Source organism: Crinia signifera, chromosome 6 (genome assembly GCF_055691185.1).
Source record: "Crinia signifera chromosome 6, ASM5569118v1, whole genome shotgun sequence".
NCBI lineage: Eukaryota > Metazoa > Chordata > Amphibia > Anura > Myobatrachidae > Crinia > Crinia signifera.
Window position 1 is genome coordinate 258,198,440 of NC_139222.1, and position 19,640 is coordinate 258,218,079.

The 19,640-nt window shown below is 46.6% G+C and overlaps 1 protein-coding gene across 1 annotated transcript in view; it reads left to right on the forward strand.

The window, feature by feature from the left end:
• Positions 1–19,640, forward strand: part of LOC146007403 (disintegrin and metalloproteinase domain-containing protein 9-like) — a 63,481-nt gene that overhangs the window by 24,766 nt on the left and 19,075 nt on the right. Inside the window, exons 12-17 of the mRNA XM_083145754.1 lie at positions 1,725–1,896; positions 3,863–3,952; positions 8,317–8,512; positions 9,266–9,371; positions 12,253–12,427; positions 18,685–18,765. Of these exons, the coding sequence (XP_083001880.1) occupies positions 1,725–1,896; positions 3,863–3,952; positions 8,317–8,512; positions 9,266–9,371; positions 12,253–12,427; positions 18,685–18,765 (820 nt within the window). The remainder of the gene's footprint in view (positions 1–1,724; positions 1,897–3,862; positions 3,953–8,316; positions 8,513–9,265; positions 9,372–12,252; positions 12,428–18,684; positions 18,766–19,640) is intronic.

Sequence of the window (19,640 nt, forward strand, 5' to 3'; positions counted from 1 at the left end):
CATACTTGTGGGGTGAGGCGGCACTCCAGTCATAAAAAAAATACTCAAAGCCAAAACTTGGTAGACAACATTTAAGCACCTTTTATGTGGTCACCTAAGTTTACCACACCATATACCCCTTATACAAATCATGTAACACAATAGTAAGTCCCTTGTACTTTACTTGCCTGTTACACAACATGCCACATGGAATGAGCCAAAATTCACACTATGGCACACAGATTAAGGCAAAATTCACATTTTGCCACATGGATTGACCCAAAATAAACACTATACCAAACAGATTGAGCAATAATGCACAATATGCTTCACAAATAGGGGCATTGCATTAAAAATTTACACCATAATGTCCATTGCATGTTAAAGCCACACACCATAATGTCCATTACGTATTATGCCAAACACCATAATGCCTATCAAAAATGATGGTACATAAGTGCTGCTTACCTACATGCTCATTGCCAGGGGTTCCATGCTCATTGCCAGGGGTTCCATGCTCATTGCCATGTGGGATTACATGCTCATTACCAAAGGGGAATACATGCTCGCGGTAACAGGGGGACAGCCGCGACGGGCAGAAAGGACAGCCGGGCAGAGAACAGGGGGCTGCCCGGCTGTATTCAGAGCACTGCAGGTCCCGGCTATTTGAAATAATACCCCTTTCACACCATAAAATGCAGGGACTTACCCAGTAATATGGTCCCACGATCATGCAGGGACATTCCCGGGCTGGCCCCTTTTATACCAGCCTAGTCCCTGCATTTTCTGATGTGAGGGGAAGATAACCCCCCCTTTAAACAACCAGCTATATCTTCGGAACCAACTGACCCATTTTCATATGGGCTTCAAATGATTTTGGTCCCGTGAATCTGGGCCATTTGGTTCCAGAGAAATCTGCCCTCAAACAACATGAACAGCTATGAAATTACATTTCAGAAATGAAAAAAATCGGTTTACCCACAATAACTCTAGAACCAATGAACCCATATGGACCAGCCTGGTATCAGATTGAAGGCCCAGCGATTTGAGATCAACCTCAAGCTTCTGTGACGCCGGAGGGGGAACTGGCAGCCGTTGGAACCGGGTGTGGTTGGAATTAGCGGGTCCCATGTTATCCTATGGGGAAAACATTCCAGCTTTGCCTGGTGGTATCTACGGTTCCGGGGAGGCTAGCAATGCGGGGCCAGGCTCGTTGGAAAGCCCTAGTCCTCAGCTACAAAATGGGCCTATTTGGAGAGTGGGCCTGGAGCTGTAGCTCCATCAGGCTCATTGTTAATCTGGCCCTGACTGTAGGGAAACAAGTGGAGAGATGGTACAGGACCACAGGAGAAACGTGTAGTGTTTATTTTATTTTTGTTATTTTATATATAATATTTACCAATACATAACCTTTAGTAATTACTCATGTTGTCACTTTTGACATACAATTTAAAACACTTCTGCATACCTCCCAACATGACCCTCTCCAGGAGGGACATAATGTTCTATTTCCGGACTTCCCTCTGAATGAATAACTGCCATCACCTGTGTTGAAAAACACCTTTCTTATCAATTACCTTGTTCAGCACAGGTGATGGCAATCATACATTCAGAGGAAAGTCCAGAAACAGAGCATTGTGTACCTCCTGCAGAGGGTCATGTTGGGAGGTATGTCACTTAATCAAGTATACTTGATCCTTGAAGTTTCTAAAGATCTACAATTAAATATGTATTATTATTTTCAGGGGCGCAACATCTTTTAGCACTTGCAGTTTAAATGATTTTGAAGCATTAGTCCTGAGAGGGGGTGGTCTCTGCCTTCTGAATCCACCAGATCCAAGCAAAGTCCTTAGTATACCTGTATGTGGGAACAACATAGTAGAAAATGGAGAAGAGTGTGACTGCGGATCGCCACAGGTAAGATAGCAAGCTCCTGTTTTAAGGAGGACTTCACCTCTAACTCAGGTCTGGCCAAACCGGTCCTCGAGATCTGTCAATGGTCCACGTTTTCCAAATCACCTAGCAGGTGCACAGGTGTAGTCATTACTAACTGTCACATTCCCCAGACCACCTAGCTGGTGCACAGCTGTAGTCATTACTAACTGTCACATTCCCCAGACCACCTAGCTAGTGCACAGGTGTAGTCATTACTAACTGTCACATTCCCCAGACCACCTAGCTAGTGCACAGGTGTAGTCATTACTAACTGTCACATTTTCAAACTTGCTAGTGGGTCTATTCCCACTATAGATCTTCAGGTTGCCTGAAACACATGTTGGTAGATCTTCAGGACAGGTTTGGCTGCCCTTACTCTAAAGGTGCAAATACACAGTGAGATTTTTCCTGTGCGTTTTGTACTAAATCGCATTGGATCACACACGATCAAATCGCAAATGATTTGCATATGATGCGATCCAAAGGCAGTACAAAAAGTATGTGCAGCACATACTTTTTGTACTGTGCGATGAGATGCCTGCGGGAGTGTGCATCGCATTGCACCATGTATGAGCACCAAGGGGGTTATTTTGGTTAACTCTTTCTGACAAAATCCTTCTTAGATGGACAAAACCATGTGCACTGCAGGTGGGGCAGATGTTACTTGTGCAGAGAGAGTTAGATTTGGGCCTGATTTCACCTGATTCCGGTGTATCAGGTCGAGAAATTGCAGAGTGTGTGACATCTGATCCGAAGCGCGGTCCCGTGCGCATCAGACGGCGGTCAGACATGCTGAATGTCCGAGTTCCGAGTCGGACTCCTTCCGATACATCACATGCAGAAGGACTATATGCAATCTATCGCATGAGATCCTGGAGGGTCCCGGGCCACTCAAGGAGGATCCCCACGGAGAAATTGCAAACAAATTTTGGGAGAAATGCCCCTAAAACTGATGTTTTAGTTTATGGCGGTATAACCACAAAATGTATGTTAGCACCCCCTGGATGTATTACAGGTATTAATATCTTCTGCTGTTCCTTTGTTTCCAATCACAATAGCAACCCCCATAACTTTCCATGGGGTCTGTTATGAAATTTACCAAGCAAAGCATTCTGGAACTTGGGGGGTTAGTTTGGTTAACTCTTTCTGACAAAATCCTTCTTAGATGGACAAAACCATGTGCACTGCAGGTGGGGCAGATGTTACTTGTGCAGAGAGAGTTAGATTTGGGTGTCGTTTTACTTCAAAGTGAGATCTATATTGCAGTGTAAAAATAAAGCAGTCAGTATTTACCCTGCACAGAAACAAAATAACTCTCCAAAATCTAATTCTCTCTGCACATTTTACATCTGCCCCCCCCCCCTGCAGTGAACATGGTTTTGTCCAACTAAGAAGGATTTTGTCAGAAAGAGTGAACCAAAATAACCCCCAAAGTTCCAGAATGCTTTGCTTGTAAATTTCATAACCCCTATGGAAAGTTATGGGGGCTGCTATTGTGATTGGAAGCAAAGGAACCGCAGAAGATATTAATACCTGTAATACATCCAGGGGGTGCTAACATACATTTTGTGGTTATCCCGTCATAAACTAAAACATCGGTTTTAGGGGCAAAATTTGTGTGCAATTTCTCTGTGGGGATCCTCCTTGAGTGGCCCGGTTCCCTCCAGGATATCATGCAATATATTGCATATGGTCCTTCTGCATGTGATGTATCGGAAGGAGTCCGACTCGGAGCTCGGACATACAGCATGTCCGACCGCGGTCCGATGCCCACGGGACCGCGCTTCTGATCAGATGTCACACACTCTGCGATTTCTCGGCCTGATACACCGGAATCGGGTGAAATCAGGCCCAAATCGCATAGTATATGGGGGCCTTTAGTTTTAGCATCCTTTAATGTAAATTCATTGCATAAATAATCCTATGGAATTGATTTGCTTTGTTGTAGCAATGTACGAACAAATGTTGCGATGCTGCCACCTGCAGGCTAACTAGTGGATCAGCGTGTGCCCAAGGATTGTGTTGTGACAATTGTCAGGTAAAAAGTTCCTTCTCTGACTCTGTAAATCGCAATTGTATAAAGCTGCAACAATTTATATAGCACTGTACATTAGTTTTCTTCTGGTGGAGGTTTACATAATACAGTATATGAATTTTCGAATGGAAGATATTAAATTATTTTAAGTCATTCATACCTCTTTTATAATGCAATAGAAGATAACAGGTTCCCTAGGGATTTCATCTTGACAGGGGCGCCTGGAGGGGGGAAGGGACATGGTACTAACTAGGCCCAGGCTAGTTGGGGGTCTTGGCAGGGTTCCAGAGCAACTGCTGAGCGGCGACTGGTGTTCCCACCATGAGTGGTGCAGTACGGTTACGGTATAGATGATAGACAATGTCTAGGTCGACCGTCCGTCACTAGGTCATCCATTCATGGTCAGTGGCGTAACAATAGCCCCGCAGCCCCCGCAGCGGCGGGGAGGCGCTGAGTAAAGTGTGGGCGCAGGGGGTCTGCGGGGCTATTGTTTCACTGCTGCCTGCTGCCTGCTTGCCCCCGCCGCCACCACCTCTGTAGCCGGGACATGCACATCTACTTGTCTGCGGTCCCGGCGCTTCTCCTCCAGGCTGGCTCGGCTCCTGTCCTGCTGCTATTAAAATCTCCCTCCCAAGATGTCCGCCGCCTTATAGCAGACTTTTTTTTTGGATGCTAGAGGAGCCTCCTCTAGCATCCGAAAAAACTGTCTGCTGTAAGGGGGCGGACATCTTGGGAGGGAGATTTTAATAGCAGCAGGACAGGAGCCGAGCCAGCCTGGAGGAGAAGCGCCGGGACCGCAGTGATCTGCGTGTACTGTTTCAAAGGCAGCAGCGGCAACGGGGTAAGAAAGGAGGGGGTAACTTTTCTTGAGAGAGGGGGGGGGCGTGACAAAATTCCCGGCGGGGGGGCGCAATTTATGAAGTTACGCCACTGTTCATGGTCAACAGTGACTAGGTCGAAATCTAAGAATGGTTGACATTCCCTAGGTCGACATTGACAGAAAGTCAACACAAGCTTAAGGTTGACATGGGCATGGTCAACATGAATAAGGTCGACATGAGTTTCAAGTTTTTTGGTGTCTATATGGACCTACAGTATGTCGATATGGACATGTGTAAGTGTACCGTGTGTCCTCGCATGGGTCGATGCGCTCACCATGCTTTGGGGGCGGTGCCTCGCTGCGCTCACCATGCTTTGGGGGCGGTGCCTCGCTGCGCTCGCCATGCTTTGGGGGCGGTGCATTGCTGCGCTCACCATGCTTTGGGGGCGGTGCCTCGCTGCGCTCGCCATGCTTTGGGGACGGTGCCTCGCTGTGCTCGCCATGCTTTGGGGACGGTGCCTCGCTGTGCTCGCCATGCTTTGGGGACGGTGCCTCGCTGTGCTCGCCATGCTTTGGGGACGGTGCCTCGCTGCGCTCGCCATGCTTTGGGGGCGGTGCCTCGCTGCGCTCGCCATGCTTTGGGGGCGGTGCCTCGCTGCGCTCGCCATGCTTTGGGGACGGTGCCTCGCTGTGCTCGCCATGCTTTGGGGACGGTGCCTCGCTGTGCTCGCCATGCTTTGGGGACGGTGCCTCGCTGTGCTCGCCATGCTTTGGGGGCGGTGCCTCGCTGTGCTCGCCATGCTTCGAGAACGGTGCCTATCTGCACTCTGCACACTATTATATTGACACGCGCTGCCCGCTTTCGTACTATAGTATAAAAAAAAATTAAAAAAAAACTCATGTCGACCTTATTCATGTCAACAATGTCCATGTTGACCTTAAGCTTGTGTCGACCTTCTATAAGTGCATCACAGTGTTTTTGCAGGTATTTTTTTGATAAGGCTTGGCCATGCTTTCCAAAGATCTGATCGCAGTACAAATTTGTTCTCAAAATGGGCAAAACCATGTGCACTGCAGGTGGGGCAGATGTAACATGTGCAGATAGAGTTAGATTTGGGTGGGGTGTGTTGAAACTGAAATCTAAATTGCAGTGTAAAAATAAAGCAGGCGGTATTTACCCTGCACAGAAACAAAATTACTCACCGAAATCTAACTTTCTTTGCACATGGTGCATCTGCCCCACAGTCAGGGCCGCCATCAGGGGGGGTGCTAGGGGTACAACTGTCATGGGCCCTTCCACTCTGGCAGAGCCCGAGCCGTTTTGTTGCACATACCCAAATCCCCCCCCCCCCCCCCAGCCGATTGGTAGCCCGCTGCAGCAGCCTGCCGCTGTTAAATCAACGAGTCTGGCGCACGCTGCCACAGTCTGCCGCACACTGCCTTCCAGCCTCCATGATTTAACAGCGGCAGTCGGCGGGTTGTACGCTGCCGCAGCCCGCCGCACACTGTCCACAAGCCTCCATGATTTACCGGTGCAGGGCTGCTTGTCGCCTGCAGTCCGCTGCCCGGCGCTCAAGCAGGCAGTCAACAGCCAGCCCCAGGAAAGACCCCAGAAAGTGCCTACTACCACGCGATGTGACTTAATGACATCATGCCAGACCAGAACAGCTGCAGAGGAGCCGCCTTCCTGCAGAGAAAGCTGTCAATGTTAGACTGCACCTCTGGCTACAAGGAATAAGGTAATTTTCAAACAGTACAGATGGGAGAGAGGGGGGAAAGGGGGCCCGGGGCCATACCTATTTTGTCAGTCCCGGGCCCTGCAATTTCTGATGGTTATGCCCATTTTGAGAACAAATTTGTACTGTGATCAGATCTAAATAAGGGCCATATAGCTCAGGCCTATTCTGTTGTGCTTTACTTGCAAGGTGTTACTGATGTGCAGAGGTGGTGACCGCTCCTCCAGTCCCCAGTACTGGGGGTGGGGCCAACATGGGGAGGTGTGGCCAGGCTGCCTTCTTTGAAAATATCAAAAATAACATGGATGCAGCCGTGCAAGTGGGAGATCCAGTGGGCAGATCGACATCACACAGTAAGATTGAGGCGTGTACTGAGCTGGGGAGAGAGGCTGCTACAGCAGCAGTCTCTCCTCAGTTCCTGCCCGAAGAACTGCTGATTGACTGTCAATAAGTCAACCACTATTGGCCAATAGGCAAAGGTTGACATTGTCTAAAGGTCAACACAAGCAATAGGTCAACGTGGTAATAGTTAACACATGAAAAAGTCGACATGAGTTTTTCACAATTATTTCCATCCGGTGACTTGTTTATACTATAGGATCCACGCGGACTACAATCGGGAATGGTAAAGTGTGCCAAGCACCAGGCCATAAGCATGGGGACCGAAGTGACTAATTGGATGAGACACCAAAAACCCATGAAAAACTGATGTTGACCTTTTCATGTGCTGACCATTTTCCTGTCAACATTTTACTTGTCAACCCTTTGTCCATGTCCACCTAGCGCATGTCTACTGTTTTCATGTTTCGATTTTTTTCACTGTCAACCATTAGTGGTCGACCTAATGACTGTCAACCTCATTAGGGGTCACTTCTGTTAGGTCTGAAGGGTGCGAGGTGCCATTTGGGTGCCATTTTTATGTGTATAAACACCGGCAACGGCACCCGATTCAGCCTGATCTCGCACCCTTCGATGGGCCAAATTCACTTATAATTACCCCTATGGAGGTGCGAGCGCTTTTACGCAAATTCAGCCGCCGTAAAGTGCGCCTGGTGCCGTGATGAGTCGCACCCAATAGGATCGACCCCTTAGTGTCTATCTAATAAGTAACTTACATCACCAGTCCATATAAACCTGGAAAGTACGTCTGGTCATAGAAATGCGAACCACCAAATCATGACTGGGCCTGATTCAGATCTGTTCGCTAGGCAGCGTAAATTTGCTGCCTAGTGAGCAGGTAAATGCCGCCCCGCCTGCTGAACGCACGCCCCCGCTGAGCCAGCAGGGAAATCAGTTGATGGTCGCTCACTATCGAATGATTTTTCCACTGTTCGCAACGAAAAGTCATCCTAGACTGACTTTTATAGCGCAAGCTTCCCGACAAATTCGGGGCGGTCACTGGCGCTCCGTGACGTCAGCCGTCAAGCCCCAAGCTGGCATGAGCATGCCTGCATTTGGTTGGGTATGCCCATTGTAAAACATGGCTTTCCACTGCTTCCGCCCCATGCCCTCCCCCTTCCCGCCTACTTTTGAGCGAACGCCCCCACGAGTGTGAAATTCGCCAAAGGTGTTCGCTCCAGGGGTTTGCGCCTATTCGCTCATGTGCAAACCCCAAACATCGGCCGGCACCGAGCGGATCTGAATCTCCTCTCCCTGGTTCTGAGTTGCTAAGGCTAGATCAGAGTTCTAGATGTTCTGGAGTAGGAAGGTCAACTGGGGACACTGGAGGGGGCATAGGAGTGTGGTAGGAGACCTGATGAATTGCCTTTGGATAAAAGAATCCTCTATTGATTTGAGTGTTCTACTTTCAGTTTAAGGTCGCTGGCACAGTTTGCCGCCCCGCTGCTGGTTCCTGTGATTTGCCGGAGTTCTGCAGTGGGTCCTATGCCCTGTGCCCCATTGATTTTTATATAATGAACGGATACCCTTGCAACAACGCACAGTCCTATTGCTATAGTGGAGTATGCCAGACCTACGACGCACAGTGCCAGGCTCTTTTTGGCAACAGTAAGTCCAATTTTTGTTTGCCTTAATAGGAAACTGAATCACGTCTCCTTATGGATCCCCTGCCTAAGCTTCATGTATCTAGTAAATATACTATACTTGGAAAACACGGACCCTTGGTAGGTCAATGATATACTGTATGAATGCACCATTCATATATCACTGACCTACCAAGGGTTCATGTTTTCCAAGTCCTACCCATATTGAGGAGTGGTCAACTTGTTAGTGACTCCCCTGAGATTCTGGAAGGAAATCTAGGAATCGTGCAGTTCCTGAAAACCCAAATAAACAAACATTGCCCTTTATATTGGGGTATGGGTCATTTGGTTCACCCATCTTAGATCGACATGCATTGGGTCATGAATGTGGACATGGCTAAGGTCTACAGGGTTGGAAGATCGACATGAGTTTTTACCTTTTTTTGTCCCGAATGTTGACATAGTCAACATGGATGCCGTCAAAGTGTACTACGTCCCCTCGCTTGGCCCACTGCGCTCACCATACTTCGGGCGCGGTGCTTCTCTGAGCTTGGCACACTATTCTATTCTCCCTTCATGTCTTGTCCACCTTCCTGCATGTCAACCTAGTGGTGTCGACCGAATGCTTGTCGACCTAATTGCTGGTGACCCAATGACCGTATCCCAATTTCTAAAACCAAATGGGTGTTTACAGTATATTCCAGTTCATTTCATTTTGAGTTTAGTTCTCCTTGGTAATAAAAATGACGTATTTATTGTAATGTTCTTGTTCCTTAAGGTGCTTCAAAAGGTAGTGACGAATGCTTTAATGCTGTAAATATCAACGGAGATCGTTATGGGAACTGTGGGATTGTGTCTGGATCTTACACAAAATGCTCACTTGCGTAAGTAAATATAAGTAAATGACGGGTCGTGTTCGGTATTGTATTGAAATAATCTTTAATGAGTGCAGTAACATTTAGCTCTGTACTGAGACAAAGCTTGTAGACGTTTTGTAACTGTAACCTGTGTTGTTCACACAATCATTATGCTAATTAAAGAAAAATAATAGTAATAATTTAAAAAATATATATTTCTTATACAGATGTAGCCACGCTTATCATTGCCACGTGAATCACCGTGTGACTAGGGTGTTATTCTAGTCAAGGCGCAGCGCTGTTAAATGCGTGTGGTTTGAACGCCACTCGCAATGCCGCCCCCCCTTCACTCGGCCAGGTCCCTTCACATCTGGTACGTACTCGCAAAACTAAGACATTCTCAGGTGTCTTCGTTTTGCACGCACCTGTACGGGAACAGGGAAGGCAGCTGACATCCAGTGATCCCCGGCAGCCGCGTCAATGCCGAAACGTCAAACATCGCTCCCCAATGGGAACACGTGGGGGAGCGAGCGGACCTGAATAAAGTCCCTAATTCGCTTCAGCAACTCATAGAAATGCACTGAGCAGCGATATCGCAGCGTGGCGATTCTGTGCTGCGAGTGTGGATTTGGCCCAACAAATGGGCACATGTGGTGTTAATCCGGCAACAATGAGAGGGCTACATCTGTAAGTATTTGAAAACCTTTAACTTCTCTAACTCGCTGCTCTGCTTAGCATGCGCACAACATCTATACACCAGGAGAGTGGGGCAGGTGGCATAGTGCTTGGCATGCCCGGTCAGCCAGGGCAGTGTCCCTGGGGGAGTGGGGATCCCTTTATTGGGGGTCCCAACTCCCCCAGGGACACTGCCCGGGCATGACCGGTCAGGAGGTTAATGGATCGGCTGCGGGACCTTATATAATAAGTGTCCCCCTGCTGTGCCATTACCCTGATGCTGGTTGGCCCAGTGCTGGTTCTCAAAATACGGGGGACCCCTAGTAATTTTTCCACCTGTATTTTGGGAACATGGACTGGCCCATATACGTCCGATCCCGTTCCTATGGGGGTCATCCTTGTACAGCCGATATTAGTGTCTCACTGCAGCTGGTACAGACCACAGGTTCTCAATGTCGGTCCTCAGAAACCCACACAGTGCATGTTTTCCAGGTCTCCTCACAGAATCACAAGTGATGTAATTAGCTCCACCTGTGGGTCTTTTTAAATGTGTCAGTCAGTAATGAGTGCACCTGTCAGGTGACCTGGAAAACGTGAACGGTGTGGGGTATGAGGACCGAGTTTGAGATCCACTGGACTATAGCAACTATGTAGTAAATTTACTAAAGCTTCTATAAATAAAAAGTGATGTTGCCCATGGCAACCAATCAGATAATTTTCTAGGACACAATAGAGAAGGAGAAGGGTTCCATGAGAACAGCAGTTGAATATGGGTCAGTCGGTCCTAAGATAGAATCCAATTAGTTGCTATGGGAAACATCACCTCTTTTTATTTGAAGAAGCTTTAGTAAATTTGCCCCAATGTATCCCAGTGTCCATATGATTGCCAACACAGACTGTAACCACTAACACAGAGATAATTGTGTTTAGTACTCTGGTATAGGTAACGCTACATAATCAGTCAGTGCTTATTAAGTGTTATATGGTCGTCCCAGGTGTATCTGGATTAGGGCATTCCTGCCGGCGATGTGCGCTGAGGTGAGAAGAGCACCTCCTGAAAGCTGCGGGAGACTTACATTTTTGTAGCATACCTCCCAACATGACCCATTGGCAGGAGGATGGGGTGGCAGTTGGTGTAGTTCCCCACATCTGCAAATGCCACTGGCAAGGACGTCCAGGAACAGAGCATCTTGTCCCTCCTGGAATGGGTCATGTTGAGAGGTATGCTGTAGGGTAGTCCCATGCAGCCCCAGATGGGTATATGGCTCTCTCGCATCCTGTCTGCATCCTGCACACTTCTTAGTAAAACAGGCAGGACAAGGATAAAAGCATTGAAATCCCAGTGACTGCATGAAGAGGGCAGGGCTTAAGATGGGAATGGTTAATGCCCACATGAACCCTCGGGTAATGCCCACATGAACCTTTTTTTAATGTCCACATGAACCCTCAGGTTATTTTATATGTGTGTAGAGACTAATAGTAGCCAATGCCTCCCCAGCCATTTACCTCACCGCACGTCATTGATTTCAGTGCATTTACTAAAGAGTCGGCGGAGTGCGTTGTGATAGTTGTATTGTGGCGGCTGCAGCTGCCACCACAAACGCTGCCTAACATTACCTGCCGGGACTCAGACAGTTGGCACAACTCCATTGTATGAAGGTTGGCCTTCGCTGCAGGCCCATCCCTTGTGCCGCCACTGGTTGTATATGTGATAAGCAGAGCTTACATGGACAAGCTTAGCACTGTCCAACCCTGATACTAACAGCTACAATAGGTAATAGAAATTCTATATCACTACTTTCCTCTGGGATGCCCAAGAAGGAATCGCCATGTGACAGGTGTGATGGGCGTAGCATCATGATTTGGGTCACCACAGCCCTTCCCCTGCTACACAATTGTAGTGCTGATGTCCTGTGACCTCAGCCGCCCACCTCCCCCGACAGGCATCGGCCGCCTGCGCTCCCAGGGGAATTCCCAGCATTTTCACGGGGGTGCCCATAAAACGCTGGGCATTCCCCTACTCCGGGGCGATGGTGATACTCACCGCAAGCAATTGTTCAGGGGGTCTGCATATGCTCAAATACGCACATGCGCAGACCTCCCAACATCGGAACGGGACCGAATTCGTCCCTGTCCGATCACTAGAGAACCACCCCCTATTATACAATGCCAAGCATGTGATTGCGAATTGTATAGTGGCCATACATAATGTACTGTTTTCTCCTGCTTCCAGTAACGTTCTCTGTGGGAAAATACAGTGTAAGGGAGGCTTCAATACCACCGCCGCACAGAGCATTATTATCAACAACGTAAATGGTCAGCAGTGTACCACCGCAGACTATAACCTGGGCTCCGATGTACCCGACCCTGCACTCGTGCACACAGGAACTGCCTGCGCAGATGGCAAGGTAAGCTATTAATGCCACCAGCGTGTGTTACAGTTGTATACTTGGCTACTTGTTCAGTCTCCTCTCTGGGAGAAGCTTGGGGTTTAGGGATGGCCATTGACTATCGATGTTCCCAAAACATTGATGGTTGTGAGCTAGTGCTCAAAGTTCTAGGCATCGATAGGTAAGGGTCGAATAGTTTTATGCCATCGATGGACCCCGCCCCCCCCTCTGTCCATCAGTGACCAGTCACGGTTCCCCTAGCTGTACATATTGCTCTGTAGTGTATCACAGGATCACGTGACACAACTTGCTGGGAGGATTCAGGCTTCCAGTGCAGTGGCAGGATTGAGCTTGATGTCTTTAAGCCCCGCCCCATCATGGTAAATGCCATGATTTGCGGCTGTCAAGAAAGGGGAGGGGCTAAATGGTGCAATTTGCATCATTTAGCCCCGCCCCCTCCCTGAACAGCCACGAATGCCAGTAGTTTACTGGCAGAGGAGGGGACTGCGGGGTGGGGATGATGCGATGGACAGGAATTGGCTATGCTATAATGAGTTGCACCTGGGCAGGGTATGGGTCATTAGGTTGACAGCACTAAGGCCAACATGAATTGGGTCGACCACTGAAGGTCGACATGAGCCAAGGCCAACACATGGGAAGGTCGACATGGGCTTAGGTTGACATGTTATGAGGTCGACACAAGCATTCGGTGGACATGGGCTTGGTTGACATGGGGTTTTTCACTTTTTTTGACCCGAATGTCGACACAGTCAACATGGACACCGTATCGGTGCACCGGGCCCCTTTGCATGGGCACTGTGCCACGCTACGCTCACTACACTATTTTATTCCCTCACTATGGTAGGGACACAAACAGAGATGTGGGGCGCTCTTAGGTATAAGGATGAAAAAAGTTTATTAAACACACATAGTTTAAAAGGTATACATAGTTAATACACAATAATGCATGAAAAACAACCAAAAAAATAAAAATAAAAATAAAATAAAAAATTAAAATTAAAAAATAAGAATAGATATCAAAGAATATAAAATTACCATAGAAAATGTAAATAAAAAATATATATATAAACTACACAATTGGTAGAAAGCAGCACATCCAACTCAACGTATTCCACCAATGTAATTTCTTCTTTGCCCTTTGATAGGGTCTGACAGGTGGATATATATGAATATGTTTGGGTACAGTTCCTTAATTGGGGCTTAATTGTCCAGTTATTTCGACTGAGACCATTTGATATAAGGTAGCTAGTGTGCACACTAAGTAAAGTTTGCAGGTGTAGCTGGCAAAAAACGTCAGTAAATGAGAACGATTGGAGGAACAAGGACTTCTGTTTTAAATAGCAGCGTGGTGAAAACAGTGTCCGTCCTGTCCCTTAGCAAGTTCTTACCAGTCGTTGTCTGCTGGTTACTCCACTGACTTTTAGGATGGAAGGATTAATCAGCACCGCAGCGCCCGCTCTCTCTGCTGCTCTCCACTCGGCTTTAGCGATGAATGTTGCCAGTCAGCCGGTGATTTGTATTAGCAAGAGCCGCTTCCTCCTGCAGCCTTCTCCGCTTGGAGACTCACACGGCGCTCTGCCACAGCGTCCGTGGGTGTCGGTATAATTGACGGCTTGGAGGGAGTGTAGATTGTCGGCTCAGCGTCTGGCAGGTTTGTAGTAAGGAGAGCGTCCTTCCTTGAAGTTGCTGGAACGCGTTTCGCCGCGCACTGGGCGGCTTTATCAACCAAGTGTGAGAGGTATCCTCTCTGGTCTGCTTAAATGCTGGTCTCTATTAGGTTCAGGTGTCTCTCATTGCGTGATCACCTGTGTGGTTTCTCAAACTGTGATTCTCCCAGCAGGATTCTCCCTTTCAAATGGAGGTTTGCAAAGGTACTTGTGTGGTCTCAAATGAGTTTTACTTATTCACTGCTGGTGGACTTGTAGATGTAACACTATATAAGGAGTGCATTTTCTTTAATTAATTAATTAATAAAGAATATGTAGAAAATGTATGAAAAACATACAAATAAAAAACACTAATCTGAAAAATAAACATAAATATATAGGAACAAATAATTCATCCTTCATGCATAAGCCACTGTATGGGCTTCTTCTTCTATAGCTGTTGCGGACAGACTTATGTGGTATATTCCTTATCCGAATATATGGATGTATATACATATATAAGACCCAGCAAATCAATAATTCTTGTGTTTGCGGTCCATTCTTATTTTGTAGTGTCGACGGACTGCATGTCCATATTTATTCAGGGACATTTTTTCATTTTTTCTTTTTTTATATAAAAAACGGGACCTACTTTATTACACATTATTTTGTCTCCATACATCAAATTGTGAGTCATTGGTTATTAGCATCCTATATTTAGCTGATTTATTTTACTAAATAACCACCAGTTAATTAGGCATCTGACGAATCCCAAATTATTCTCAAAAAGGGGGACAAATCAATACTAGTTAAGGAATAACAGACACAATGAATAGAATGTAATTATTGCAAAATAATCTATTAGAAACAAGACTAATTAAATAATATAATATAATATGACACATCTCACATATGTTGTAGCTAGATGGACAAAATAACCCAGATATGGTAATATATGTTCAAGTTTAGCATTACCAGAATATTACAAGAATATTAGGAAAAGGGATCAAGTTTTTAATTTTTAGTATTTAATATGTTGGGGACATGTATACAGTCATCCCATCAACTGATAACTCAGTTAGTGCGCCCACATACATGTGCGTGCATATCAGACACACGCACATATATGTATGCACACTTCTATAGAGAAAGGGAGGGGTGGGATACCAAAGGTTAATTTATAGGGGTAAAAGATGATGATTTTAAGCTAGAGAGGAGGGTCCAGAGAATACGTTTCAAAGGAGGAAACCCAAGACTATAATGAAAACATGCCCATTGGTAAACATTAACTTTAGATAAACTCTAAATCGATGTTTTCATTCAAGCCTTGGGGTAGGGCATGAAATACCGCCTGTTCATCCCAGTCGCACTCGCCGGGGGGCAAATTGGAATTTAGTGACCACCTCCCCTTAAAAAAAGGTGTGATAATGGGCTGCGGATCTGGGTCAGGCTCACAGGATTCAGCCATCTGCAGCATGCAGAATCGGTGTTCATCAGTGGGCCCCACCCATCCCACAGTCCAGAAACAATGGGGGCACCATCACTTGGTGCAGGGCAAGCTGAGCTGTCCTGTCCCCTATTGCAGGTGTTAGCAACTTCATTGCCTCTGGGACTTACACCCCTACACCTGGGCAAATCCGTGCTGCACTGCAGGTGGGGCAGAAATTTACTAAGATACGAGTTCTATTTCATATGGGAGGTTGCTATGGGCAACCAATCAAAATCTACTTATTTATTTAGCACCTTCTAGAAGATAACATTTAGAATCTGCCCATAGCAACATCTGCCCATAGCAACATCTGCCCATAGCAACATAGCAACATCCCATGTGAAGTAAAACTCCAATCTTAGTAAATTTCCCCCAAAGAGCTTTAAGCTGGGTACACACTAGACCAGGGGTGGCCAACCAGTCAGAGACAAAGAGCCCAAAAATATGTTTAGGGACATCGAAGAGCCAACAACATGCGCATACATACATTTATACACCGCCACCTTCATAATGCATACATACACAACCACCCTCATACATGCATACATTTATACACCGCCACCTTCATAATGCATACATACACAACCACCCTCATACATGCATACATTTATACACCGCCACCCTCATACATACATACCATTTATATACCGCCACCCTCATACATACATACCATTTATACACCGCCACCCTCATACATACATGCATACACCACCACCCTCATACATACATACATACATACATACACCGCCACCCTCATACATACATACCATTTATACACCGCCACCCTCATACATACATACACCGCCACCCTCATACATGCATACATTTATACACCGCCACCCTCATACATACATGCATACATACACCACCACCCTCATACATACATACATACCATTTATACACCGCCACCCTCATACATACATGCATACACCACCACCCTCATACATACATACATACATACACCGCCACCCTCACACATACATACTATTTATACACCGCCACCCTCATACATACATACACCGCCACCCTCACACATACATACCATTTATACACCACCACCCTCATACATACATACATACATTTATACACCGCCACCTTCATAATGCATACATACAGTACACCACACCCTCATACATACATTTATACTCTGCCACCCTCATACATACATACACCGCCACCCAGTGGTCGAAGTGGAAATTTTGAAGTGGGGGTATGGAAATTTTGAAGTGGGGGTATGGAAAAGTAAAGAGTGAATATAGTGCGCACCTTCGGACACCCCCCCTGTCCATCAACGTCCCCTGCCAGACTGCGCCGTTGTACAGGGGTATTACAAAAGCACAATATGTGCTGCTGAGTGATCAGAGAGCATCCTGAGGGGGAAAAAAAAACTTTTTTTTTTATCTTCAGATTAAAGTGGGGGTATGCCATACCCCCGTATACCGCCCCACTTCGACCACTGCAGCCACCCTCATACATACATACATATATACATACATACATCGCCACCCTCATACATACATACATACATACACCGCCACCCTCATACATACATACATACATACATAGACCACCACCACCCTCATACATACATTTATACACCACCACCCTCATACATGCATACATACATACATACACCGCCACCCTCATACATACATACATACACCGCCACCCTCATACATACATACATACATACACCGCCACCCTCATACATACATACATACATACATACATGCATACATATACCACCATCCTCATACATACATACATACATACATACACCGCCACCCTAATACATACATACACCACCACCCTAATACATACATTTATACACCGCCACCCTCATACATACATACATACATTTATACATACATACATACTGTACCACACCTCCAGTTCATGTCACTGTTGGGGGCATGGCCAGCGCTCTGTGAGCTGCTGGCCATGCCCGTTGTCCCTCTGTCTCCTGTGTACAGCATGTATTGACATGTGCACAGCGTCTATTCAACAGGTGGACTCCCATCTGCCCACCACCACGGGACACTGCTGGCCGTGGGTGGGATGTGGGACAGTCACAAAAATATTGTGGCTGTCGCACGAAAATCAGCACAGATGAGAGGTACGCAAAATGCTCTGGGCCTAAACGTCCTTCTTTATTAATGATTGCTGTCATTTGTATCATTAATTATCAAGTCCAACACAGGTGACAGCAATCATAAATTAATTCCCGGGAAACATAGGGCCTTATTCTGGTTCACTCGGTCACGCACGAATTCGCAAGGGGGGGGGGGTGATATTTTGCGTATGCGCAGCTGCATTTCTGCACATGTGCATATGATGGAAGCGTGCGAACTTGGCGTAATATCTGTTCGCCGAGCGCACGCTCCCTGCCTTCCAAGCGGGGGTGGAGAGGGGCGTGGGGTGCTGGCCAGGGGCATTAGCATATGTATACGCCCAGCGTACATATGGTAATGCGGTCGTGACCGGATGTCAGCTGCCCGCTCATATCACTGCATTTCTTCGTTCATATGTACGAGTGGTGACCACTGAAAGATGGAGGAGGTTCCCACTGGCATGCGAATGGGTGTTTATGTAAAACATCCATCCGCGTGCCAGACGAATTAACCCGGCGTACGAATAAGGGCGGCCAGGCGGGGGCTGGATGACTCGCAAGGGGGCAAATTTGTGCCCGAGCAAGTCAACCAGAATAAGGCCCATTGTGCATTAGTGTTACGCTTCGATTTGATTTTGACTAAATAGTCAAAACTTGAATCGCAATCCAATAGACATCGAACGGTTTTCAGCCGCATTCGATGCTGAGTCGATCCCAATGCGCGGTCCCGCACCATCAAAATCGAATAGAAAAATAGACTGTGCAGACAAAACTGTGTACTATATGTACACGGCGCCGTGCGATCCGGTCCTGATGAAATCTGGATTGAATAGAATATGAATCGCTCTGTGTGTATGGGGCTTAAGTGGGAAATCCAGGAGCAGAATTTTGTGCCTAATAGAAGGGGTCATGTTGGAGGGTCTGATAATGTGGGGGCACTTTATTGCTAAAATATATATAATTTTATATACATATAATGAATAAATGATAAACTTATGTCTCTGGTCAGGCCTGTGTGAATTATACGTGTGCTAATGCCACTAATTTGGGATTCAACTGTGACATTAAAGGAAAGTGCAACGACCATGGGGTGAGTGGTAAATTGTTCGTTCTTCATGATAACCTCCTTCTTGTATCTCAGTGGTTCCCAAACTACGTCCTCAACAAGCATTAATGGACCTTATTCCTCTATGGTGTCTCTGATCTGTGGGCGCCCTGTGTGGGAAGCTGAGATCAGCTGCCCGTCCCCGGCACCCGTGTCATCACCGGATTTCCCTGGGAATGCCCAGCATTTTCATGGGAACGCCGATGGAACGCTGGGCTTTGCCCCCCGCTGCCGCCCCACTGCTAGGTGCGACAGTGAACATGTGTTTCGCCATGCCCGCTCGCACCCTGCGTCTGCACATGCGCAAACATCGGTCTCCTGTGCGAACGCGTTTAGAATAACCCCCATGGTTTCAAGTATATCCATGACTGAGCGCAGATCGTTAAATAATATTGACTGAGGACCTCGGTGAAGTACTAATTAAGACAAGTCACCTGTGGCCAAGCATGGATATACTTAAAACATACTGTACATTAGTGGTCCTTGAGAACCAAGTTTGGGATCCACTCTATATCTTATGTAGCAAGCACAAGTGGAAAATAGGGAGGATGTATTAAAGCTTGGAGAGAGACAAAGTATCAACCAATCAGCTGCTAAGAGTAGCAAATTTGTTGGTACTTTATTGCTCTTCACTTTATCTCTCTCCAAACTTTGATGCACCTCCCTTATACTGTTAATTTTTCGAATAAACCCCCATCCATAACTAGTAAAATGGGTTCACCCAAAATCATGCTATATCTTTGTATAAGCTGTAACAGTTGTACTGTACTAGTTATACTGTTTATTTTCAAATATTAATGTATTTTATGCTAGTCCATAATGTTTCCCAAATATATCCCCATGTACCGCAGACAGAGTGG